Source organism: Panthera onca, chromosome F2 (assembly GCF_046562875.1).
Source record: "Panthera onca isolate mPanOnc1 chromosome F2, mPanOnc1 haplotype 2, whole genome shotgun sequence".
Classification (NCBI taxonomy): domain Eukaryota; kingdom Metazoa; phylum Chordata; class Mammalia; order Carnivora; family Felidae; genus Panthera; species Panthera onca.
This window is the reverse complement of record NC_138356.1, coordinates 57,675,661-57,702,998: the sequence shown is the minus strand read 5'-3', so window position 1 is coordinate 57,702,998 and position 27,338 is coordinate 57,675,661. Positions and strand designations below refer to the sequence as shown.

General features: G+C 36.6%; 1 protein-coding gene across 2 annotated transcripts in view; it reads left to right on the top strand.

Moving 5' to 3' along the window:
* The window catches only part of CSMD3 (CUB and Sushi multiple domains 3), a 1,245,616-nt gene that overhangs the window by 617,238 nt on the left and 601,040 nt on the right, over positions 1–27,338 (top strand). For both annotated transcript variants that reach the window (XM_078441978.2, XM_078441977.2), the window contains one exon: positions 21,878–21,999. In XM_078441978.2, the coding sequence (XP_078298104.1) occupies positions 21,878–21,999 (122 nt within the window). The remainder of the gene's footprint in view (positions 1–21,877; positions 22,000–27,338) is intronic.

The following is a 27,338-nucleotide window of genomic DNA, read 5'->3' as shown; positions in this document are numbered from 1 at the left end:
TTACCAGATAGAACACTAACTGCATTGATTTATGGACTAAATAAATACGATTTTATTACTATCTTCTTTTTGGCGATGGTCCACATGTTGTGGGAAATTAGTGACAATGTTGAGTTCTTGGATCATGAAGGATACTTTTCTACATACTGACTTTTACCAAGCAGTTTATTAAATAATCAACTCTTTATCCTTTGTAAGCCACAGAATCTTTAAAATTTTATTAAATGCACTATACATAAAAAAATGTACTATACATATCATAAAAATCATATGCAGAAAATATGGAAAGAATCATGCGTTATATATTTATAAAGCTTTAGCCTTCAAGAATCAGGGGATTAAAAAGTCAAAGTATTGGTATAAACAGTGTATATATTAATAAGAAATATTTTCATGTATTTAAACATGAAAATAATTTGACATACTATAAATGTGCATAAGTAATGATATAATAGTATTTGTATTAAAATATATTCAGGTATGCAAATAAAGAGCTACTATGACTAATTAGAATTTTTTCAAGAATTTCCTATTTTAATATTACCTAAAAAATAAAGAAAAAATGACAAAAATATAATAGATATTTATAGCAAACTTGATAAAAACAGGTTTTGGCATCTAGCTGATGTGAGTTCAAATAAATTTGGGTAATTTCTCTGATTAAATTCTCTAGTTACAGTTATCCTCTATAAAAATTTGAATAATAACTATTTACATAATGACAACAATAAAACTTAAGTAAATAATAACTAATACACAGAGCTTATTATATCCTGGACAGGCTTTAAGTGTATCAATTCATTTGATCCTCTGAACAAACCTATGAGATACTGTAGTATCATTTCTTTCTTACAAATGAAACTGAGGCACGGAGAGATTCAGGGATTCAGTGTAGGCAAATGGATAGTAAACAGTAGAGACAGGATTTGAACCAATATAATCAGTCTCCACTATCTGAGCTATATTCTGAAAAGTAATATGTAACTCATAAGTATTGCATTTTTTTCTTTGTCTTGTTCTCAATGATTAAATGCTGTAAAATAGGTAAAGTTCCCGATACAGTGCCTGTATGTAGTGAGCCTTCATTATAAGGTTACTGTTACCGGTATTTGCTGTCATCTATAGGGATTAGCACCACAATTCATACTGACATTGAAGAGTTCACATGTCACAGGATAAAACTTGGTTGAAAGTCAAAGATTCTGAAACACCAGGTAATAGGGACATATCTTGAGCTAACAACTGATCCAGCTTTAAACATTAAAATTCTTCTTTTAGGAAGATGGGGTGGGAAAAGAACTAGGAAAAAAAAATCCAGTGCGGTTACAGTCAGTGCTAAAGCAACTCCCCTGTTTAAGGCAAGAGACCTTCTTCTTCTTTTTCTTCTTTTAAGTCAAGAGACATTTTATTTTATTTTTTTAAGTTTATTTATTTATTTTGAAAGAGAAAGAGATAGAGAGCATGTGCACCAGGGAGGGGGCAGAGAGAGAGGGAGCGAGAATCCGAAGCAGGGCTGGAACACACGAGCCATGAGATCATGAACTGAGCCAAAATCAGCAGTTGGATGCTTAACTGACTGAGCCACCCAGACACTCCAGATTTTTTTTTTTTTTTATCAAATCTCAAAGAGAACCTATCTCAGTACCACAAACTATTCACCTATAAACATTCTCTTAGCTGGGAGAATTCATCATTGACTTTTTTGTCTATGGTAACTTAACAACCCAGACATAATGTAACTCTTTCTAACTAGGGTGTTGAGTAGATGGTGAGATTTATATAATCAAAATGCTTGCAAGGAAAGAATTTGTTCCTTCAATAATATGATTATACTGAGAAGGAACATTGAGAATGTCAGTATGTGTCTTGACATGAGCTGTACAACGAAGTAGGTATGGGGACCAAAACATCTACTGAAAAGAAAGCAGCTCAATTTTTTAAAATGTGCAACAGAGATCAGCATTGTTTTTCATAGTGGTCACACAGCAATTTTTTTGTAGAGTTTTTGAGAGCTTAGGATCTGGGCTTGGAGAGCGTTTGAATCTCATACCCAAGAGACAACCTGAAATCAGGAGAAATCTCAGCAAGTAGGAAACAAATACATTTCAAGTGCTTGACAACTTCGCCAGTGGCAAGTCTTAGAGCATTACCTTAAATATTTCATTACATCCTGTGTTGTGATTGACATTAGCTCCTCAGAGTAAATATTAAAAACATACACATACAGGCAGCTCCAGATATATTGTGCCCCATTTTTTTTTCATGATCCAGGCTTTTCATCATCCTCAGTAACCCTCATCCTGCTCCTTCACATACCACATCCCCTGGTTTGGTGTCACAATCAAGACGCCATTTCCTAAGGGTGTCATTCATTCAATAAACACTAATTGACTACCTGCAGTACCAACCAAGGACTAATCAGTAATAATATGTGATAATTGTCCTGAAGGGGCTCACAGTACGCTGAGGGAAAAAAAAAAAAAAAGAATACAGAACAGAGTAAGATAATATTTGCAATAAATTAGCTTATAAAGATCAAAACGATGGGAACAAAAGAGAGGAGCACCCTGTTCAGGCTGGACTGGGATTGGGGCTACCAGTGAAACTGTCTCAGAGGAGCTCCCACTTAAATTCTATATTATAAATGGGAAGGACACCTGGGTGGTTCAGTCAGTTAAGCATCCGAGTCTTGATTTCAGCTCGTCATGATCTCACAGTTCCTGAGATGGAGTTTCACTTGAGGCTCTGCACTGAGGGTCCAGAGTCTGCTTGGGATTCTCTCTCTCCCCCTTCTCTCTGCCCCTCCCCATCTAGTGCTCTGTCTGTGTCTCTCAAAATAGCCTTAAAAATATGAATGGGGATTAGATAAATGATAGGGGAAAGACCTAGAAAGAAGGGTATATAATATGGTTTCAGTTAATAAGATTTTTATTTCTTCTTGAGTGTCAAAACACTCTATTAATCAGCTTTTAATACAGTAATTCCCCACTATAATGGAAGCTGAAGTTTATGTCTTATTTCCAGAATTCCCTTTCATCGAAACATCTTGATAAAGTATAGAATTTAAAAAAAAAGCAAAAGAATGAGCAAAAATCAAAGATATTAGGTGAACAAAAGACATTACAGTAAGGCAGTGGTTCCTAATGGGAGGGAAGCAGAATTTTGCCATGCAGAGGACATTTGGCAATGTTTGGGGACAACTTTTGATTGTTATAACTTTGGAGGGGCTGCTAATGGCAGCTAAGGGACATAGGCAGGGATGTTGCTAAGTGTTCTACAAGACCCAGGACAGCCTCCGACAGCGCAACAAATAATATCTAGTCCAAAATGTCAATAGTATGCAGACTGCAAAGCCGTGCACCAAGCTGATAATTGGGAATGAGGCATAAACACAAAATAGTGTGAAAAATCTAGTATTTTAACCTCCTGAGAGGCACAAAACAGCAAAAATCAGAGGGCCACTACTTTCTATCACTAATATAGATTGATACTAAGAGACTAGTGGTTGTTTTGTAAAGCTGAGAGTGATGGTTTCACATCCTGCAACCATTGTTTTTAGCTCAGAAATAAGATTTCTACATTATTTAAAGAGAGCCCTTGGTAAGGAGATCCCATGGCATCTTAACTGCTCATTGTAGTTTTTCCACTTACTGACTTCCAGAACACTAAATTATTTTCTTGTGTCCAGGTCAAACCACCCTGTAGCAATTTTGTTTCTAACTAAACCCTTGGAAACAAATCTTTAAAAATTTTGGCTAGAAAGGTGCTTATACTGTGATGCAGACAGGTTCAACCAAGGGCTCCTGTGGCATAATAAGTCATTACTTATCAACTTCACCCTGTTCAGGTTCTGGCCCCAAGGTTTGCCAGCTCAGAAACTCATCCTCACGTTTGCTCTAGGGTTGGTGATACAGGGGGTATCGACTTTCCACATGAGGCACACGCACGCACACACACACACAATTGTGGATAATTGGCAAAATATTAATTTTAAATGACATTAAAGGAGTAGACTAAAGAGACATAACAGTTAAGTGCAATGAAATATCTTGGATTAGATCCTGGAACAGAAAAGAGGATATTAGTTTAAAAAATGGAACAAAGCAAAAAAATAAAAATAAAAAACCTGATGAAATTCAAATGAAGTCTGAAGGGTAGTTAAGAGGAATATACCAGTGATACTTCCTTAGTTTTGACAGATATCTGTGGTTGTGTAAGATGTTTAGGATTGGGAGAGAGGGTTCATTAGAACTCTGTGTATGATCTTTACATCCTCTCTGTGAATCTAAAAGTTTTCCAAAATAGGGGTGCCTGGGTAGTTCAGTTGGTTACGCATCCAACTTGGGCTCAGGTCATGATCTCATGGTTTGTGGGTTTGAGCCCTGTGTCAGGCTCTGCACTGACAGCTCAGAGCCTGGAGCCTGCTCCGGATTCTGTCTCCCTTTCTCTCTCCCCCTCCCCTGCTTACACTCTGTCTCTGTCTTTGTCTCTCTCAAAAATAAATAAACATTCAAAATTTTTTTTAAAGTTTTCCAAAATAGAAGTTTTATTTCTAAAAACCAAATGACATTGAGGAGAAGAATAAAATAAATGAATTGATAAGGGTTTCTCATTTTGAAAGCAATTTTTTTAAAAAACCTGTTTGCAAATTAGAAGCATTAAAGCAATTTGTTGCATTTCTATAACTGAAATATGTTTGCCATTCTGTTTTTAAACTCTCATTTCATTGAAATCCTAATCCACTTGTTTTAATTTCACATCAAAGTGAATATGTGAATCAGACCTTGCAAATCAGAGGCTTGTTGTCCAGAAATAGCATATATATATATATATATATATATATATATATATATATATATATATATATATATTTGGCTATTGTAGGTTGATATATCTTAAATTTTTTCCAACATTGAAAATATTAAACATTTCAAATAAACATCCAGATTCCTAGCTTTGGAAAAATTAGAAGTATTGGGAAACTTGGCCCGCAATCAGAGGTGTCTAAAACATTTTGGGTAGAGATGTTTTCCTTTATCCATGTCATACGCTTGCCAGATGGCCACATACCCCCTTTTTTTCCCCCAATCCCAGCCCAGTTACCAGGTGGGTCAATTGTGTGCTTTTGATCAAGTGACATCTGATTTTGGAATTTCTATTTCAGTCTTCAATATTAAATAAATCTGGGTTTTCATATCTTTATTAATTTAAATTTTTGAGAGATTTAATTAAACTAATTTACCTATCACCATATCAGGATGTAAGAAATTATGTTCTGGAGTTCCACTTATGAAACATTAAAAAAAATTTGCAAATGTCTACTTATTTTTGAGAGAGAGAGAGAGAGAGAAAGAGAATGAGAATGAGAGAGGGAGGAACAGAGAGAGAGAGGGACAGAGGATCCAAAGCAGGCTCTGCACTGACCACAGAGAGCCCGATATGGGACTCAAATTCACATTCCATGAGATCATGACCTGAGCCAAACATTTTAAATCTGTTTATGGGGCTTAAAATGTTTGTTTCACTCAGCTTGTTTAGGTGTAGCAGATAAAGGATGGGGTATAGTATTCTTTTCCATCCAATATCTACATAATTTGGGACCACTTTATTTGTTCTATTTTGCTCTGAATGGTAGCTTTATGCCAAGATTTCTCTACTTGCCAAATGTTTAAAAAATTGTTGTCAGAACATTTTCTTAGATTTATCTAATAGTGTTATCCTTGAGTAGTATAAATGCAAAAGTGAATTTGGTGGTTGCCATTCTGTAGAATCTTATATTTTGTTCCTTGAAATCATGAATAATAATTGTTAAAATATAATTCTTTTGCATAGAGAAATAGACTCTCCCATATATCAATGTTTTTCATATCCTAGGATTCACTGACCCAATTCCAGATGTGGTCTCCTAGTCTTTTTTTTTTTTTTTTTTTTTTTTTTTTTTTTTTTTACTTTTCTTTATTTCCTTGTATAAAAGATCTTGGATGCTGCCTTAGAAGCATATTCTGTTCATTGTTATGCAGAAAAGAGCTTCTAATGAAACCCCATTATTTAGGGAAATGTTTGGCTGTTGTGTGGCCTTCATATCACCAAGGATTTGTTAAGCCTATTGGTATAAATAAAAAAAAAAATTGGAGAGAAGATAATGTGCCTACCTAAAAGAAACTGCTTTGAGATACTTTAAAATTCGATTAGCAGCACCAAGATCTAAAATCTAGTGACAGTAATGTGTAACAATTCAATCACATTTATAAAATTCAAAGAAAAATATTAACACTTGGTCTGGTTATTGGATATATTCGAAAAATATACATTTTTCTTTTTCTTGAAGATACTATACGATCTTTTTCTTAACATGTGTTTTCCTTCTTTAGCATGCCTTAAATTATGTCATACTGATGGCCTGTAATTGTTTTGAGGAATAGTGCTTTATGATTTGACTCCTCGGGCTATTGCGAGTCTCCTATATATGTAATGCAACCATACCTTGGGGATACTGTGGATTTGGCCCCAGATCTCCACACGTGAAACAAATATGACAATAAAGTGAGTCAAATGAGTGTGTGGTTTCCCAGTACATACAAAAGTTACCTTTAGCATTTAGAGGATCCTGGGAAGATGGTGGCGTAGGAGGACGCTGGGCTTACCGCACCTCCTGCTGATCACTTAGATTCCACCTACACCTGCCTAAATAACCCAGAAAACCTCCATAAGACTAGCAGAACAGAGTCTCTGGAGCCAAGCACAGACGAGAGGCCTACGGAAGAGGGTAGGAAGGGCGGCAAGGAGGTGCATGCTCCACAGACTGGCGGGAGGGAGCCGAGGCGGAGGGGCAGCCCGCCGGGCAAGCAGAGCCCCCGAGTCTGGCTGGCAAAAGTGGAGGGACCGGATGGATTGTGTTCTGACAGCAAGAGGGACTTGACATCTGGAAGGTTATAAGCTAACAGCTCTGCTCAGAGAGCGGGAGGGCTGGAGGACAACTAGAGGGAGAGTTGTTGAGCCCCGGACTACAGAGCTCAGCTTGGCGGGGAACAAAGGTGCTCGTCAGCGCCATCTCCCTCACCCATCCCCAGCCAAAAGCCCAAGGGGAACCGGTTCCTGTCAGGGAACTTGCTTGCACCTCGCAAACACCCGATGCTGTGCTTCTGCGGATCCATCCCTCCTGCGGGTCTGACTCCCTCCAGGTGCTGCAGGGGCCCTCCCGAAGCAGATCTCCAAAGGAAAAGCGAGCTGAGCCTGCCCCCCCCCCCCCCGCTCCTGTGCACCTTGCTGATCCACCCCAGCTAAAAAGCCAGATCCCCAGCACCACAAGCCTGCCAGTGTGCAAGTAGCCCAGACGGTCCACACCACCCCACAGTGAATCCCGCCCTAGAAGAGGGGAAGAGAAGGCACATACCAGTCTCACTGTGGCCCCAGCGCTGGGCTGGGGGCAGACATCAGGTCTGACTGCAGCCCCGCCCACCAATGCCAGTTATTCAAGACAGCACAGGGGAAGTGCCCTGCAGTCCTGCACCACTCCAGGGACTATCCAAAATGACGAAAGGGAAGAATTCCCCTCAGAAAAACGTCCAGGAAATAACAAGAGCTAACGAACTGACCAAAAATGATTTGAACAATATAACAGAAAGTGAATTTAGAATAATAGTCATAAAATTAATCGCTGGGCTTCAAAATAGTATAAAGGACAGCAGAGAATCTCTTGTTACAGAGATCAAGGGACTAAGGAACAGCCAGGGGGTGCTAAAAAATGCTCTCAAAGAGTTGCAAAATAAAATAGAGACAACTACGGCTCGGATTGAAGAGGCAGAGGAGAAAATAGGTGAACTAGAAGATAAAATTATGGAAAAAGGAGAAGCTGAGAAAAAGAGAGATAATAAAAATCCAGGAGTATGAGGGGAAAATTAGAAAACTAAGAGATGCACTAAAGAGAAATAATCTACGTATAATTGGTATTCCAGAGGAGGGAGAGAGAGGGAAAGGTGCTGAAGGTGTACTTGAAGAAATAATAGCTGAGAACTTCCCTGATCTGGGGGAGGAAAACGGCATTGAAATCCAAGAGGAACAGAGAACTCCCTTCAGATGTAACTTGAATCGATCTTCTGCACGACATACCATAGTGAAACTGGCAAAATACAAGGATAAAGAGAAAATTCTGAAAGCAGCTAGAGATAAACGTGCTCTAACATATAAAGGGAGACCTATAAGACTCATGACAGATCTCTCTACTGAAACTTGGCAGGCCAGAAAGGAATGGCAGGAGATCTTCAATGTGTTGAACAGAAAAAAATATGCAGCCGAGAATCCTTTATCCAGCAAGTCTGTCATTTAGAATAGAAGGAGAGATAAAGGTCTTCCCAAACAAATAAAAACTGAAGGAATTCATCACCACTAAACCAGCCCTACAAGAGATTCTAAGGGGGATCCTGTGAGACAAAGTATCAGAGACATCGCTAAAGCATGAAACCTAGGGACATCACAATGACTCTAAACCCATATCTTTCTATAATAACACTGAATGTAAATGGACTAAATGCACCAACCAAAAGACATAGGATATCAGAATGGATAAAAAAAAACAAGACCCATCTATTTGATGTCTATAAGAGATTCATTTTAGACCTGAGGATACCTTCAGATTGAGAGGATGAGGATATGGAGAACTATTTATCATGTCACTGGAAGTCAAAAGAAAGCTGGAGTAACCAAACTTATATCAGACAAACTAGACTTTAAATTAAAGGCTGTAACAAGAGATGAAGAAGGGCATTGTATAATAATCACAGGGTCTGTACATCAGGAAGAGCTAACAATTATAAGTGTCTATGCACCGAATACAGGAGCCCCCAAATATATAAAACAATTACTCACAAACATAAGCAACCTTATGGATAAGAATGTGGTAATTGCAGGGGACTTTAACACTCCACTTACAGAATGGATAGATCATCTAGACACACGGTCTAAAGAAACTAGAGCCCTGAATGATACATTGGATCAGATGGACTTGACAGATCTATTTAGAACTCTGCATCCCAAAGCAACAGAATATACTTTCTTCTCGAGTGCACATGGAACATTCTCCAAGATAGATCACATACTGGGTCACAAAACAGCCCTTCATAAGTATACAAGAATTGAAATCATACCATGCATACTTTCAGACCACAATGCTATGAAGCTTGAAATCAACCACAGGAAAAAGTCTGGAAAACCTCCGAAAGCATGGAGGTTAAAGAACACCCTACGAAAGAATGAATGGGTGAACCAGGCAATTAGAGAAGAAATTAAAAAATATATGGAAACAAATGAAAATGAAAATACAACAATCAAACGCTTTGGGATGCAGCGAAGGCAGTCCTGACAGGAAAATACATTGCCATCCAGGCCTATGTCAAGAAACAAGAAAAATCCCAAATGCAAAATCTAACAGCACACCTAAAGGAAATAGAAGCAGAACAGCAAAGACAGCCTAAACCCAGCAGAAGAAGAGAAATAATAAAGGTCAGAGCAGAAATAAACAATATAGAATCTAAAAAAACTGTAGAGCAGATCAACGAAACCAAGAGTTGGTTTTCTGAAAAAATTAACAAAATTGATAAACCTCTAGCCAGGCTTCTCAAAAAGAAAAGGGAGATGACCCAAATAGATAAAATCATGAATGAAAATGGAATTATTACAACCAATCCCTCAGAGATACAAGCAATTATCAGGGAATACTATGAAAAAATATATGCCAACAAACTGGACAACCTGGAAGAAATGGAAAAATTCCTAAACACCCACACTCTTCCAAAACTCAATCAGGAGGAAATAGAAAGCTTGAACAGACCCAAAACCGGTGAAGAAATTGAATCAGTCATCAAAAATCTCCCAACAAATAGGAGTCCAGGACCAGATGGCTTCCCAGGGGAATTCTACCAGATATTTAAAGCAGAGAGAATACCTATCCTTCTCAAGCTATTCCAAAACATAGAAAGGGAAGGCAAACTTCCAGACTCATTCTATGAAGCCAGTATTACTTTGATTCCTAAACCAGACAGAGACCCAGTAAAAAAAGAGAACTACAGGCCAATATCCCTGATGAATATGGATGCAAAAATTGTCAATAAGATACTAGCAAATCGAATTCAACAGCATATAAAAAGAATTATTCACCATGATCAGGTGGGATTCATTCCTGGGATGCAGGGCTGGTTCATCATTCACAAATCAATCAACGGGATACATCACATTAATAAAAGAAAAGATAAGAACCATATGATCCTGTCAGTCGATGCAGAAAAGGCCTTTGACAAAATTCAGCACCCTTTCTTAATAAAAACCCTCGAGAAAGTCGGGATAGAAGGAACATACTTAAAGATCATAAAAGCCATTTATGAAAAGCCCACAGCTAACATCATCCTCAATGGGAAAAACTGAGAGCTTTTTCCCTGAGATCAGGAACACGACAGGGATATCCACTCACACCGCTGTTGTTTAACATAGTGTTGGAAGTTGTAGCATCAGCAATCAGACAACAAAAGGAAATCAAAGGCATCAAAGTTGGCAAATATGAAGTCAAGCTTTCACTCTTTGCAGATGACATGATATTATACATGGAAATCCAATAGACTCCACCAAAAGTCTTCTAGAACTGATACATGAATTCAGCAAAGTTGCAGGATACAAAATCAATGTACAGAAATCAGTTGCATTCCTATACACTAATAATGAAGCAACAGAAAGACAAATAAAGAAACTGATCCCATTCACAATTGCACCAAGAAGCATCAAATACCTAGGAATAAATCTAACCAAAGATGTAAAAGATCTGTATGCTGAAAACTATAGAAAGCTTATGAAGGAAACTGAAGAAGATATAAAGAAATGGAAAAACATTCCGTGCTCATGGATTGGAAGAATAAATATTGTCAAAATGTCAATATTACCCAAAGCTATCTACACATTCAATGCAATCCCAATCAAAATTGCACCAGCATTCCTCTCGAAACTAGAACAAGCAATCCTAAAATTCATATGGAACCACAAAAGGCCCCGAATAGCCAAAGTAATTTTGAAGAAGAAGACCAAAGCAGGAGGCATCACAATCCCAGACTTTAGCCTCTACTACAAAGCTGTCATCATCAAGACTGAATGGTATTGGCACAAAAACAGACACATAGACCAATGGAATAGAATAGAAACCCCAGAACTAGACCCGCAAATGTATGGCCAACTCATCTTTGGCAAAGCAGGAAAGAATATCCAATGGAAAAAAGACAGTCTCTTTAACAAATGGTGCTGGGAGAACTGGACTGCAACATGTAGAAGATTGAAACTAGACCACTTTCTCACACCATTCACAAAATAAACTCAAAATGGATAAAGGACCTGAATGTGAGACAGGAAACAATCCAAACCCTAGAGGAGAAAGCAGGAAAAGACCTCTCTGACCTCAGCCACAGCAATTTCTTACTTGATGCATCCCCAAAGGCAAGGGAATTAAAAGCAAACATGAACTACTGGGACCTTATGAAGATAAAAAGCTTCTGCACAGCAAAGGAAACAACCAACAAAACTAAAAGGCAACCAATGGAATGGGAAAAGATATTTGCAAATGACATGTCGGACAAAGGGCTAGTATCCAAAATCTATCAAGAGCTCACCAAACTCCACACCTGAAAAACAAATAACCCAGTGAAGAAATGGGCAGAAAACATGAATAGACACTTCTCTAAAGAAGACATCCGGATGGCCAACAGGCACATGAAAAGATGCTCAACGTCGCTCCTCATCAGGGAAATACAAATCAAAACCACACTCAGATATCACCTCACGCCAGTCAGAGTGGCCAAAATGAACAAATCAGGAGACTATAGATGCTGGAGAGGATGTGGAGAAACAGGAACCCTCTTGCACTGTTGGTGGGAATGCAAATTGGTGCAGCCACTCTGGAAAGCAGTGTGGAGGTTCCTCAGAAAATTAAAAATAGACCTACCCTATGACCCAGGAATAGCACTGCTAGGAATTTACGAAAGGGATACAGGAGTACTGATGCATAGGGGCACTTGTACCCCAATGTTTATAGCAGCACTCTCAACAATAGCCAAATTATGGCAAGAGCCTAAATGTCCATCAACTGATGAATGGATAAAGAAATTGTGGTTTATATACACAATGGAGTACTACGTGGCAATGAGAAAGAATGAAATATGGCCTTTTGTAGCAACATGGATGGAACTGGAGAGTGTTATGCTAAGTGAAATAAGCCATACAGAGAAAGACAGATACCATATGGTTTCACTCTTACGTGGATCCTGAGAAACTTAACAGAAACCCATGGGGGAGGGGAAGGGGAAAAAAAAAAAAAAAGAGGTTAGAGTGGGAGAGAGCCAAAACATAAGAGACTCTTAAAAACTGAGAAGAAACTGAGGGTTGATGGGGGTTGGGAGGGAGGGGAGGGTGGGTGATGGGTATTGAGGAGGGCACCTTTTGGGATGAGCACTGGGTGTTGTATGGAAACAAATTTGACAATAAACTTCATATATTGAAAAAAAAGTTAGCTTTACACTCTACTGTAGTCTATTAAGTATACAATAGCATTATGTCTACAAAAAACAAATAAAACGTAATTTATTGCTAAAAATTGCTACCCATCATGTGAGCATTCAGGGAGTTGTAACCCTTTTGTGGGTGGAGGGTCTTGCCTTGATTTTGATGGCTGCTGACAGATCCTGACCAGGGTGGTGGTTGCTGAAAGTTGGAGTGGCTGTGGCAATTTCTTCAAAAACAAACAAACCAAGCAACAGTGAAGTTTGCCAAATCAATTCACTCCTTTTTTCTCCATTTTTCTGTAACATGAGATGCTGTTTGATAGCATTTTACTCACAATAGAATTTTCAGGGGCGCCTGGGTGGCGCAGTCGGTTAAGCGTCCGACTTCAGCCAGGTCGCGATCTCGCGGTCCGTGAGTTCGAGCCCCGCGTCAGGCTCTGGGCTGATGGCTCGGAGCCTGGAGCCTGTTTCCGATTCTGTGTCTCCCTCTCTCTCTGCCCCTCCCCCATTCATGCTCTGTGTCTCTCTGTCCCAAAAATAAAAATTAAAAAAAAAAAAAAAAAAACAAAAACAAAAAAAAAAACAAAAAAAAAAAACAAAAAAAAAAAAAAAAAAGAATTTTCAAAGTTGGAGTCAGTTCTCTCAAACCCTGCCACTGCTTTACCAAAGAAATTGATGTCAAGTTCTAAATCCTTTTTTTTTTTTTTTATCATTTCAACAATCTTTACAGCATCTTCACCAGGAGTAGATCCCATCTCAAAAAACCCCTTTTTTTGCTCATCCTAAGACTCAGCTTCTCATTTACACAAGTTTTATCATGAGATTGCAGCCATTGAAAAGCAAACCAAACATAAGAATAATGAAACAGTTTCAAATACTTTGAGGATGACCAAAATGTGGCAGAGACATGAAAGAGCCAGTGTTATTGAGAAAAAATGGCAACTGATAGACTCGCTAGATGCAGGGTTGCCACAAAGCTTCCATTTGTAACAAGGGCAACAACTGCAAACAAACTAAAATGACATATGCCTGTACTTTCAAAGAGTCCTGTACTTTTCCTGTGTGGCCTTTTTCATGATTATATAATTGTGCAATGGGCTGTTTCATGTCTGTCTCCCCACAGTGTGAGATGTGTGAAGGCAGGGCCTGGCCCACAAGTGCACGGTCACTAATCCTAATACTGTTGCATGCATCCTAGTGTTTTGTTTGTTTGGTTTAATATTATTGTGGTTGGGGCCCCTGGGTAGCTCAATCAGTTAAGTGCTACTCTGGATTTCGGCTCAGGTCATAATCCCATAGTTCCTGGGATGAGCCCAGTGTCAGGCTTTGTGCTGACAGCATGGAACCTGCTTGGGATTTTCTCTCTCTCTCTCTCTCTCTCTCTCTCTCTCTCTCTGCCTCTCCCCCACTCATTCTCTCTCTCTCTCTCTCTCTCTCTCTCTCTCTCTCTCTCTCTCTCAAAAATAAACATTTTAAAAAATAATTGCTGTTGGTTGTATGAATGAGTAAATAAATAAGTGGGTAAATATTCTGTGCCCTCGCACTTAAAACTAAATAGAATTATATTTAAAAAATAAGTACATGGGGAGAGAAAAGTATATGACTTGACTTTTTTCATCCTTATCTCTAGGCCACTAGTGTTTAGTTTTTTAAAATGCATTCTGTATACAACACCTGGACTGATCAAGCTAACCTCATTTACAGTGAAGTCAAGCATCCTTCAAAACCCCCAAAGTATCACCTTAGTTTTGACAAGCTCACACACACACACACACACACACACACACGTTCAACAACTGCCTTAGCCTATCATGTATGGCACTTTGTGAATAGTCGTTTATTTACCTCTCCAGCTATATCTGAAGAATCTCGTCAGCTCCAAACAATCTTAGATATTCTGGGAATTAACTTTCTTACATAGCATATGTTACTTATTGCCATTTTCCCCTCTGCTTAGAAACCCATCCTGATTTCTACTCTGAGTTCATGTGTCCTAACTTTCCAAAGTTCAATTTTGACATCATTTCAAGGATGACTTCTCTAAGCTCCCAAGCTGCAAAAATGTGCACTTTTTGTATTCCCATTAACACGTGCTACCTTTATTTTGGCACTTATAACAAGTCTTAAAACGATCTGTTTGTGTCTTTAAGACTTCAAGTCTCTTAAAGAAAGGGTCCTATCTTGTTCATTTTTGCCGTGAAACATCCAAAGTCAATGTTTGGTGTTGAATAAATATCTCTATAAAAAATTATAACAAATTATCATCAAAGAGTCATTTGACCTTTCACTAGGAGGAAAGTTTGTCTATAATTTCAAGTGATATCCAAATTATCCTGAGATGCTTCTTTGATGAATTGCCTCTTTTTCTCACTTTTTAATGAGAATATTTAAATTGTAAACTCTAGTCTTTTTTTATTTCTTATATTTAGGTGTATTTCACTTTAATTATTCATTAATTAAAAAAAACTTTTCTGAGCATTTACTCAGTTCTACACACTAAGTCAACTTTTTTTTTTTTTTTTTTTTTTTGTCACTAGGAGATGAAATGCATAATCACGGACATAAAGGAATTCAGTACTTAAATAATTAAAGTAGGGTAAGAATGCTCTAATACAAGTAAGGATTTGGAAGAATGAATATAGCTAGCGGTTAAGAGCTAAAAAAGAATCGGGGTGCCTGGGTGGCTCAGTCGGTTGAGCATCCAACTCTTGATATCAGCTCAGGTCATGATCTCATTGTTTGTGGGTTCCAGCTCTACACTTGGCAGTGAGCATCCTGCTTGGGATCTTCTCTCTCACCCTCTCTGCCCTTCCCCACTGCACACACACATTCTCTCTCTCTCTCTCTCTCTCTCAAAATAAATAAATAACCTTTAAAAAAAGGAGCTAAAAAGAGTATTCCAGATGAGGGAAACAGCATATAAAAAGTTATGGAAGTAGCTTTGAGCATTGTGAATTTTGAAATTACAAATTGACTCCTTAAAGTTCCTTGTCTTTTTAGATGTCCACCAGATAGCCTCACCCTCTAATTTAAGTTCTAGGAGGTCCAAAGTCTTCTAAAAGATGTCAGTGAATTTCTTGGACCAGGAGGTGGAAACTTAATGTCTAATAGTTAACTCTGGCTTTAAATCTTGCTTTCTGATTTTCTGGATTATGTTGATGTTACATAAATTCAAGTAGACACTGTCCTCTAAACAAACAAACAAGCAAACATACAAACAAACAAACAAAAATGGTTTTTAAATCTAAAGTTGATAACCTGCTCAGTTAGTCTTCTGGGTAATTTGGGAAAGGATGTGAGCAGTCTACATCAAAGGTAGACAAACAGTTTGAAACTGAGTAGAACATACTGTTATGTGTTAAATCCTAAGGACAACTAGTTTCCCCTGTCTTTGTCACGACACACCATCCATCTTTTTCTTTCTTTCTGTTCTTCCTACTTCTACCTCCCTTTCCCTTGTCAATGTCCCTAAAACACTATGGTTTCTAGATATATTGTGCATAGTAATTCATCCCATTCTTGCCTACCACCTAACTGATCTCTTTCTTATTGGAAAAACTAGATTCAATTATATTTTCTTTTATTTTTCTCAAAAAGAAAACTGCATCATTAATTCATACAAATCATTTCTATTACTGGTTTCATGCCATTTGTGTTCTCATCCTTATGCCAGTAGGGTGACTCAGTGAAACAAAGAGCAGGGAGAAGCAGCATTGTATGTAAACTTGACCTTCGTGACTAGGTGAAATTATGGACAGCCAAGAACTGGAAAAAGAAAAATAAGGAATTTTCTTGTTTTAGTTGTGACTTGAAAAATCTGTACACTGTATTTCTCACTTTTAATAGGAATTGCATTTGCTGGGTTTTAATCAAATTTATCTGATCCTGTGCAGTCTGCCTTTTGCTGATTTTAATTCTGTCCTTTTCACGGCATCTCCTCTGTTTTCCGGTTTTCTGCTTTGGGTTCATTTCATTATTATTCTGCATTTATATGCTTCCTTTCAGTGAGACATGGATTAGACTTCCCATTGTTATGCAGATGATGCTCAGATGTATTTGAAGATTAGTCCTAATTGTTACTCTACTTCTGGCACTTTATCAGCTTCTCATGAAGACATAGGGACTGGGATGTCCAATTAAATATTAGTAAACAGAACTACTTATTGATAGTTCCAGACACTGATTTAGATAGGTTTTATCATTCACCTTCAGATGTGTGTGTATTTGGTGGGGGGGTGTGGGGGGGTGTGGGTGTGTGCATGTTTCATGACCCAGAGTCCACAACCTGAGAATTGGGATTGATTCAGAGAGTAGTTTCTCTACCTGTTTATCAGAAGTCTAACAACAGGTATTTGATGTTTAGATAAATCAGCCTTTTTTAACGTAAATTATATTAAATACTATATTAATCAATTAAAGCGAAATAAAAACAAAATACAATTCTGATGTATTGAAAGTGTTATAACCGTATTTCAAGTCACTCCTTAAATTCCACATGTTTGTATTTAGATTACTATGAAGTTAAACTTCCATGTAGGAATTCACTTCATAATAAAACCAACTCTGTGTGTGATCTTCCAAACTATTAGGAGTTTCCTTCTCGAAAAGAAAGTGCAAGAGAAATATAAAGTGTGGTTGAACAGAGTCCTTCTAAACATATGCCAAATATTGTGTAGGAAGACTAAACTTCTGACACTCAACCCAAAATCTGTAGTTACTTAATGGAGTTCTATTTTCTATGTGGAAACTCCATAGTTCCTAGTGATGTCCATTAAGAGGACAGATGCTCTACGTCTAATGGTGTTTGTCTCACTTGTCTTATTTTCCTTTGTCCACTTTGATAATAGATTTCTACCACATTTCATCCAGTTTTTTAGAGAAAATCTTTTGTGATGTCAGTTGAAAATTAATTCCCGAACTCGTTTCATTTACTGGGTATTTTTTCCTCCCTAGATTACTAATTCCTTCATTTAAACTATTTTATTTTAATGTAAGAAGGATTTTTCACAACTTGGGAAATATTTATTTCGTTTAAGCTAATACAGCTCTAACTAGACCTCCTATAACTTATATCTTTGAAAATACTTAATTTCCTGAGCCATTTTATTTTCCGAGTCAATTTTTCATCAGTGCATTGTTTTATATTCAGAGCCTATACATCTGCACACGTGGGATGATTTTTTTTTCCTCAGATGTCCTTAAAACATTTCATTTCAACCATCTCTTATAGTAATGGTCACATGTTAATTTTAAAAAGATAATGTCTTATGAAGTATTACTGGGGAAATGCACACCTTATTATTTTGTACAAATTCACCTTGATTTGATCAGAATGGGTTTGTTCTTTATAAGGTTTCTACAAGAGCCATGGGAGAAAGGCTGCTAAATTACCAGAGAGGGGCAGGGAACAAAACTTAGAAATAATACAGCTCTTTTTCTATGTTACTTCCTAAGAATCACCTTCCCTGATCTGTTACCACTTCCATAGCATTTCTTGATCTATTACTCCAATAGCATCTTGTAACTCCAACATATATATTGGTGATTTTTACTTGTAATTTTATGAGTTTTTTTTTTTATTTTCATAAAGGACAATTTCCTGGTCTGGAACTTATTTATAAAGATTATTCATCATCATGTAGAGGTCACTCATTTGATACTCCACCTAAGAGCTGTGATAAATAACTTGGATATTTCTTCCTGTAGTCAACATCCCTGCATTATGAAAGCCACTGCATCAGGAGTTAACAAACAGGGATGAAAAACTGGCCTTGTCCACAAAAGTTTATAAGTGTGTATATGTTTTAGAAAACAAAGCATGCCAGAGAATTCCCAAGTAGTGTCACTCAAAGAAACAGTATGTCCTATCAGAAAGTTGATTCTACTAACTTCAATCATGTGACTGCTATAAATATTTTATTGCTGTGAAGTGCTTAAAATGTTTATAACTATTTCCTATCAGATCGCTAGCACTTAAACACCTTTATAGATGTTTTGTTCAAATAACATGCTGGGAAGACTAGAGTCCGTACAGAACCCTGAGCGGAGGAATTAGGAATACTTCTCATACAAAGAAGTGGCACATCATCTTGGCTTTGTTTAAATGAAAAGAATTTCTGCAAGGGAATGTAAGAAGGAATCACATTTGAGACTTGGAAAACATTATAGAAATGAGTGGAAAATCATAAAGGGTGTGATATATTCAAAGAAGAACAAGAATTCTTTTCTGGCACAAGTTGAGTATCTACTGTATTAAATGGCAGAAGATTGTACTGGAAAAGAAATCTAGATCCTCATAGAAACAATTTTATATTTTGCATTAGGCAGTTTGTAAGTTATTCTATAGGAAACAGAGATCAAGTTTTTTAATGAAGTCAAGTAAGATAATCAAATCTGTATTTTAGAAAGATAAATATAGTAGCACTAAAGACGATGGAACACAGGAAGAAAAATGAGTATACGAAAGGAGTTAAGTAGCTATTTCTAGCTCAAGAAAGGATGATGATGAAGTACTAGGTATTGGGAAGAAAAGAAAAGGAAAATGGAATGTTTCAGATGAGAAATACATAGGTCTTGAAGGGTGCCTATGTATGGATGGGAGGGAAGTGGATGAAGAAAGGTATAATTAATTAAAAGCTTCTTTAAAACATTTTATAGAATGTCCAGCAGGCAGAGACACGATTACTCTAGAAATAGGAGATGGAAGAATTGGTGACGTAAATTTGAGAGCTATTTGTACATAAGTGACCATTGTAGCCTAGAAATGAATTAGATTAACTAACTATTCAGGGAGACCATTGAACAAAGAAAAATGCCATTTAATCATTTTATAATTAAGCTACCTAAGGGTCAAATGCAACAAAACAAAACCAAGAACACAAGATATGGAGGGGCATCTGAGTGGCTCAATCACTTAAGCATCCAACTCTGGATTTCAGCTCAGGTCATGATCTCAGGGTTTGTAAGTTCAAGCCCTGCACTGGGGGCCTTGTGCTGACAGTGCAGATCCTGGTTGGTATTCTCTCTCTTTCTCTCTCTCTGTCTCTCTCTGTCTCTCTCTGTCCCTCCCTGCTCATGCTTATTCTCTTTCTCTTTCTCTCTCAAAATAAATAAATAAACTTAAATAAATACAAAGTATGGAGCATAATGATTTCAAACAATTAGGTAAGAATCAAGGGAGTTTAGGACTGTATAAGGGAAGGAAGATAATTTCAAACACAGCTTATCAGTTCTTTCCATTCTGCTAAGAAATCGTGTATGTGGAAAAAAATGAAGAAGTACTATTAGATTTAGCAATTAGAAGGTCATTTCTTGCATTGAGAAAGCAGTTTTGATAACGAAATGAGAGAAGGCAACTATAATACTTTCAAAAGTGAATAAGGGAGAAGAATATGGAATAGTACACATAGAAGATTCATAAGATATTAAAGAGCAATGATCTTACTTATATGTGGAACCTGAAAAAAGACTAAATCATAGAAACAGAGAATAGAATTGTAGTTGCCAAAGTCAGGGCCAAGGGTAGTGGGAAAAATGGGGAGGTGTTGGGTAAAGAATACATTTTCAGTTATAAGATGAATAATTTCTGGGGATATAATATACATTATAGTTATTATACTTAATAATAGTGTGTCGTGTACTTGAAAGTTGCTAAGAGATTAGATCTTAAATGTTACCCCCCCCCACACACACACACAAATAGTAATTATGTGAAATGATGGAGGTAACTAACCTTCCTGTAATCATTTTACTGTGTATCAAATCATCACATCATACACCTTAAACTTACACAATGTTGTATATCAATTATATCTCAATAAAGTGGGAGGAAAAGCCAATTATTGAATACTCAGAAATTTTGTGAGGCCTTGATAACCTGTGGTAGCTTAAAATCAGCTAAGATGGGACTATATATACCATGGGAATTGAAAGAGAGACAGAGACAGAGACAGAGAGAGAGAGAGAGAGAGAGAGAATGAGAGGCAAGAAAATGCTGTAGTCAGCATAGAAGAGTTACAGGAAATTAGGTAGTAAGTGGAGAAAAGGAAAAATTGGTAACTGATGTTGAAGGAAGAAAAAGGAAAAGTAACCATTTAATCCTCAATGGTTTAACCACAAGATATAAATTTCAAGTTATCTGGAAGAGATTTATGCTAAAATATAAGCTAAAGTGAAAAAATAGTAAAGAAAACTTTATTTAACATACTAGAGACACCCTTGGTGATAGGAAAGTAAGACTTGGAGTTGAAAGAACCTGAGCTGTAATCCTGACTCTGCTATTTATTAGCTGAGTGATCTTGGGGAAGTCAAGCAAATTTTGGGACCTCTAAATGGATCTTTAAGGTGGCAGTGAATATGGGCACCTGGGCAGCTCAGCCAGTTGAGCGTCTGATTTCTTGAATTCAGCTCAGGTCATGATCTCATGGTCATGGGATAGAACTCCGTGTTGGGCTCCACACTGGGCTCTCTCTCTCTCTCTCTGCCCCTCTCCCCCCCTCAAAATTAATAAATAAACATTAAAAAAATAAAGTGGTGATGATAATAACTATGTAAAGTCTTAAGTGCACTGAAAATATGTGTACCTCAAAAAAAAGAAAATATATGTACATCATTTAAAAATACACTGAACTATTATTGATGAGTTGGAGAAGGAGGACACATGCAGGATTTTAATGGAATGGGGCAAAGAGATGCAAATCAAAACGAATGCCAACAAGAAACATGGTGACCAAGAAGGAAGAGAAGGCACAGATGTAGTGCAGCCACTCACTCTTTTTAAGTGGAAGAAAGTAGGGTTGGAAAACTGAAGAAGTATTACAACATTTAACTTTTGTGGGAATTTATTAAAATTACCTCAGTGCAGCTCTTTTTGTAGCCTGAATGGTCTAATTCACAGTTATAAGAACAGCAAAGGTAGTTTTAATATTGATTTCTCAGTTAGTCTCAAGTCCTAGGATACTTAATAAATAGGATTGAAAACACTATCTGGATGGCTTAATCAATCCATGGCTTTATTTCTTTCTTTTTGTAGATTTTTATTAACATGATATTGCATAAATACACCTCTCCCTAATTAAGCTAACCTATTTACAGTCAGAGGATAATTTATAATGCCTCACACTTTTATTCATAGTTAGTTTTCAGTGAATGTTGAAAAAATATTGAGCTTGTGAATTTTCGAGTATAAAAAATAGTCTCACTTTGATAAGTGACAGAACGCCCTAATATGTATTTCAATGTGGCTGTAATTGTGCAATTTTGAATTTAAAGTCTGTTTGCAAAGCACTGTATTGCTAAGACTTTGCATGAGGCATAGGCTCACTTTTAAAATGCAATTTCTTTTTTAGTGAAGACATGTGGCTCTAATCTTCAAGGACCAAGTGGAACCTTTACGTCTCCCAACTTTCCATTCCAGTATGACAGCAATGCACAATGCGTCTGGGTCATCACAGCAGTGAATACAAATAAGGTAAGGTAGAACCATCTGTGGCAGGAAGCAGAATCATAAAGACAAAGGCAAAGAGATCATGAAGAAGTGCAGGAAAGAAAATTCGTATCTAGAGTATGATTTCTGCCAATACTTTCTACTTCTCCCTTATCCAAATGTAAACTTATATGAGAATTTGGAAAAAATCAATCTTTAAATAACACAACTCTCCTCCTGGTGACTAACGTAAGTGACAACACATTAAAATTGTAGATGAATGTTTTCTGAGACTTTTTTTTGAAGTTGTAAGTATGTATTTTTTTAAAGAAGCCATGAATAATGGCTTTTTGCTTCCTATCTTTTCTGCTTGACGTATCATTCAGATATATCGTGTTTTGGCACAAAGCTGCCTTTTCTTTCAATGTTTCTCTTATTACTATACATCTCACAGCTACTCCTTATTATAAAAAGTAGCTTTTATTGTGGTCTCCACTCATAGAAGATTCACATTATGGGTATTTCAAAAGGTTAGATTGTCTTTCTGTTTGACTATAAATGAGTAATACATCTAAACATGCATGTGCCACAATACTTCAAATAAGAATATTATGCTGAACGAATGTAAGAGGAGATGAAAAAAACAGTTAGTTTTCCTGTCTTCTCTCTATCCTCCTTCTCCTTGGAAGAATACAGAGAGTACCTAACTAGACAGAATCAGAATTCCTCTCAGATTGTTTGGTATCTTTTCTGGGTTAGTGAAGGAAAGTTTGGTAGTAGAGCCCATAAAACTGGTTCGGATGGTAGTTCAAATACTGACTTACAATTTGCTGATACCTTTGATCAAGTTATTTAACCTCCCTATAATTCTGTCTTTTTATCTATAAAAATGGGGATATTAGGAGAATGCATTTCACAGTGCTGTAAGAAGTAAGTGAGGTAATGACTACAGAGTGCTTAATATAGTAAGGACTTAAAACACATTAACTCATTGTTATTAGATAAAGTTATACTGCCTGCCAGAATGTTTTATGTTCATGAATCGTTATCCTCAGGGCAGCAGCATGGTTTTAAAAATCAATTCAGTGGTCAGTTACACTTGCCTCATAGGCAAGCCCTGATTTATGAATCAGAACTAGATCAGAAGGCTTCTGCCCTAAACTAACTGTGTAAACTTGGGAAACTCACTAAATCTAACCTTTCCTCTATATAAAGAAACTATTTTGCTCACCCAACCTGTGTCGTCAGTTCAATTGAACAAATATTTTATTTGTCAGATATCTTCTCTGTATGAATTATGGGTTGTTGAAATAATTTAAAAAATCATGTAGTACTTGAAAAATAAACTTGCATTTATTGAAGGCTTAGCAACATGCCAGATACTATTCACAGCACTTTTTATGAATTGTTTAATCCTCTTAAGACTCCCCTGTGAAGTAGATACTTTTATTGTCTGCGTTTAACATGGAGGCTGGATAACTTATCTAAGATCACATAGCTGGCAAAGGTCAGAACTGTGTACTTCTTAAGATATGTGTTATTACAAGGATGTATCTCACACTAAGGTGCTGTAAGTATCTTACACCAAGATAAGCGTGAAGTAAATTCATTATAAAGTATGGAACAAACACATTATATTAATCTTGCATTGAGATAGAAATCTTGTGTCATGATAATTACCTGTAATTGTCATCAAAATGTGGTAATTATCTCCTGTTCAATGAGATGTCTGCTTTGCTAAGTTTAATTCATTCTCATTTACTGAGATACCTGAAGTTTGACAGAGGTCATCACATTTCCCCTTGTTTATCTTACCCAATCTACCAAACTTTTATCTCTTCTTTTTCTTCTAAAAAAATCCAATTTATTTTCTAAGGAGGACATAATTACTTTCATTTCTTTGCTATTTTTATCAAGTACCTGACTGAGGACATTATTTTTTGATCTGTTGGTTTACCTCTATTTTAAGATATCCTTATAGAAATTGGTTTTCAAGCATTTTTAACCATGACCCGCAGTTAGAATTTTTTTTTTTTTACAATGTGGCCCAATTCACTCACGTACACACAATGCCACAAAATAGTATTTTCCCTTAATATGTGAATTCACTTCTCTATTTTTTATTCTAATCTATATTGACCTATTTGTTTTTAAAATATGGGTCATGCCTCAATAAATTTATTTCATGATACACTAACAGGTTATAACACAGTTTGAAAAATCCTGTTTCGCTTCTATAGATTCTCACATCAGATCTTTCAGGAAGGCGGTCACTGGCATAGAACATGGGCATACAGCTTTCCTAGTTGGTATAAATCTCAATTAACCAAGATGCTTAATACCTCAATATCTATAATTTTCTTCAAATATCATTGTACCTGTTTTTCTTTATGTTTGATAGTTTTAAAAGCAATCATGGTGTTCTAATTGTCCAAACCACAAATATGATTGGTGGAAAAATCTCTTGAGATTTGAAGCTGGATTAAACTGAATGGAACTGATTTCAAATCCATACTGTCCCTCTTAGTAGTTACACATTTGTAGACAGGCATGATCTTTGATTCCTCTGAACTAGTTTTTCTTTTTCCTCTATTAGAAATAATAATATTATATCATAAAATTATTATACTGATTAGATAAGGAAACATGAAATGGCTCGTTCAAAATAGGATCATTTTAAATGGCATCTATTTTGCCAAATGTTGCTGTCTCATCAGGAAACGTGTTTGTCTTTAGTTATTTGTTACATTTAATTGACATGTTGATGCAGAAAAAAAATGTCACTATATACCATTTTCTTCCACATTTGATTATGCGATGATTAATTTATAGGTGACTAAACATTATAGTCATTTTTTATTTCTCAGTACAAACATTGCCATTAAGCTTACTAAACATAAAATATAATGACTGAGCATTGCAATGTTAAAGTAATATATGTTTTTAAGGTTACTTTATACCCCTTCCACAAGCTTCTGTAAGGGAATATTTCCTTTAATCTTAGAATTTCAATGATGAACATAATTGAGGGCTTCTTCACCACAACAGCAAATCAGAATATTAGAAGAAATACTTTAAACTAGCCTGGTTATTGAATTGATTTCTCTTCTTGCAATACAATATGCATTTAACATTAGCTCCATGTGTGAAGTAAATACTTCTCTGTCTTGAGCTTTTCCTTAACTTGTATGAGGAGGATCTTCCTTGATTTCAGTTGTCTCGTGCATTTGTCTTCAGTCTTTTGTATGTGTGTGCTGGAATACACGAACAATTTCCAGGGTGTGTGTATGGGCGGGCGGGGGGGACGGGGGGGGGGCAGAGCTGAATACCGTTTTCAAGTATTCCACTTTTTAACAGAGTCCAGCTTAAGTACCTACTTCTATCTGTTTGTTCTCTTTTATCACTTTCCTTTTCGTGATTGTCTTTCACGGTTTCAAAAGAAAGTCACATATTACTTTTCCAGCTGAAATGAGTGTAAATAAAATTCTAGCGATCCAGAGTAGAAAATTCTATGTGCATATAGTTCCTGAGGGGAGAGTCTTTGAGATCAAAGCAAAAAATAGATTCACTAAGAAATATTTGAAGAAGACAATACCTTATTTCATCTACAAAACAAACTTACAGAAAGTCCCCTCTTTTTATCTCTTAATGTACGTTCACGTGTATGTTTGTGTATATGCATATGTATTATCTATCCACCCACCTATCCTTTAATCTATCTGTATCTCTGTATATCCTAGAATTAGAATTTACAATACATAGAATTATAGAGTAACCTGAATTGAAACACAAAGTCTGGTTTATTGAACACATAGAATTCCTAATTTGTCTGATTGATATTACAATCTTTGCAATTATAATATACAGTGGACGTTTTCTAGAAATTAAATGGACTAATGTTAACAAGATTTTAAGGAAACTGTATTTCAAATATTTATAAAATTATAGTATAGTAGAACTTGCATATTTTGCAGCTATTCACACTTAAAAAGAAAAAAAAAAAGATGTCCATTTGAAACTATAGGAGAGGGGTGCCTGGGTGGCTCAGTCAATTAAGTGTCTGACTTTGGCTCAGGTCATGATCTCACGGTTGGTGAGTTTGACCCTCGCATTCAGTTCTGTGATGACAGCTTAGAGCCTGGAGCCTGCTTCAGATTCTGTGTCTCCCTCTCTCTCTGCCCCTCCCCTGCTTGTACTCTGTCTCTCTTTCTCTCTCTCTCTCTCTCTCTCTCTCTCTCTCTCAAAAATAAACATTTAAAAAAACGTTTTAACTGTAGGATAAAGTAGTTGTCAAAACTCTTTGATCTATGTCTTGAAAAATTTTTGGAGGCTGTCTACAAGAACACTGTCCAATAGAAATATGTGAGGGGCGCCTGGGTGGCTCAGTCAGTTAAGTGTCCAACTTCAGCTCAGGTCATGATCTCACGGCTCCAGAGTTCAAGCCCTGTGTCTGGCTCTGTGCTGACAGCTCAGAGCCTGGAGGCTGCTTTGGATTCTGTGTCTCCCTCTCTGTCTCAGCCCCTACCCCACCCCCTCTCTTTGTCTCTCTCTCAAAAATAAATACACATTTAAAAAAGAAAGAAATATGTGAGCCACATATATAATTTTAAATTTTCTAGTAGCTACAGCTTTAAAAGATGAAATTAATTTTAATGTCATATTTTATTTAACCTCAATATTATAATTTCATGTAATCAGAACACAATTATTAATGCAATAATTTACCATCATTTTATTTCATTTTAAATCTTTGAAATCTGGAACGTGCTTAATACTTAAAGGATATCTCAGTTCAAATGAGCCACATTTCTAGTACACAATAGCCACATGTTTTTGGTGGCTACCATATTGTTCAGGGAAAATATTGAACGTCACCATGGAGAGTTTGATTCTGTTTTAGGGAATATGAGGAGATAGTGGTTAGTGGTTGATCTTCAGGAAAATAAACATCCCATTGCAAGGCAATTGCCTCATGTGAAGTTTTATAGGGGCTTCAAGGAAAAGCAAGAAGGATGCCTCCATTGGCAAGCTGGGATTTTAGCTTTTCCTTACTTCTATGAACTACCCCATATCTTTATCTAGTTACGTTATTATTATTTTTTTTTTTACTTAAGTCAGCCAAAATAGATTTCTATTAATTGTCACTAAGGAACCCTGAGGCAGGAAGCTAGTGATACAGTCATAATTTTTATTGTCTCTTGACAGTAAAGAATCTGTTGCAATATTTATCTCCCCAGTTTACTCTCTAATACATATCCTGCAAATTGATTATATTCTTATTTCTTCTATCTTCATCAATATTGGGATACAAAGGTTCTAGCTCTTGAAAACACAAGGTAATGTTGGGTACTTCTACTCTAATTTCTTGGATGTCTAATGACCTT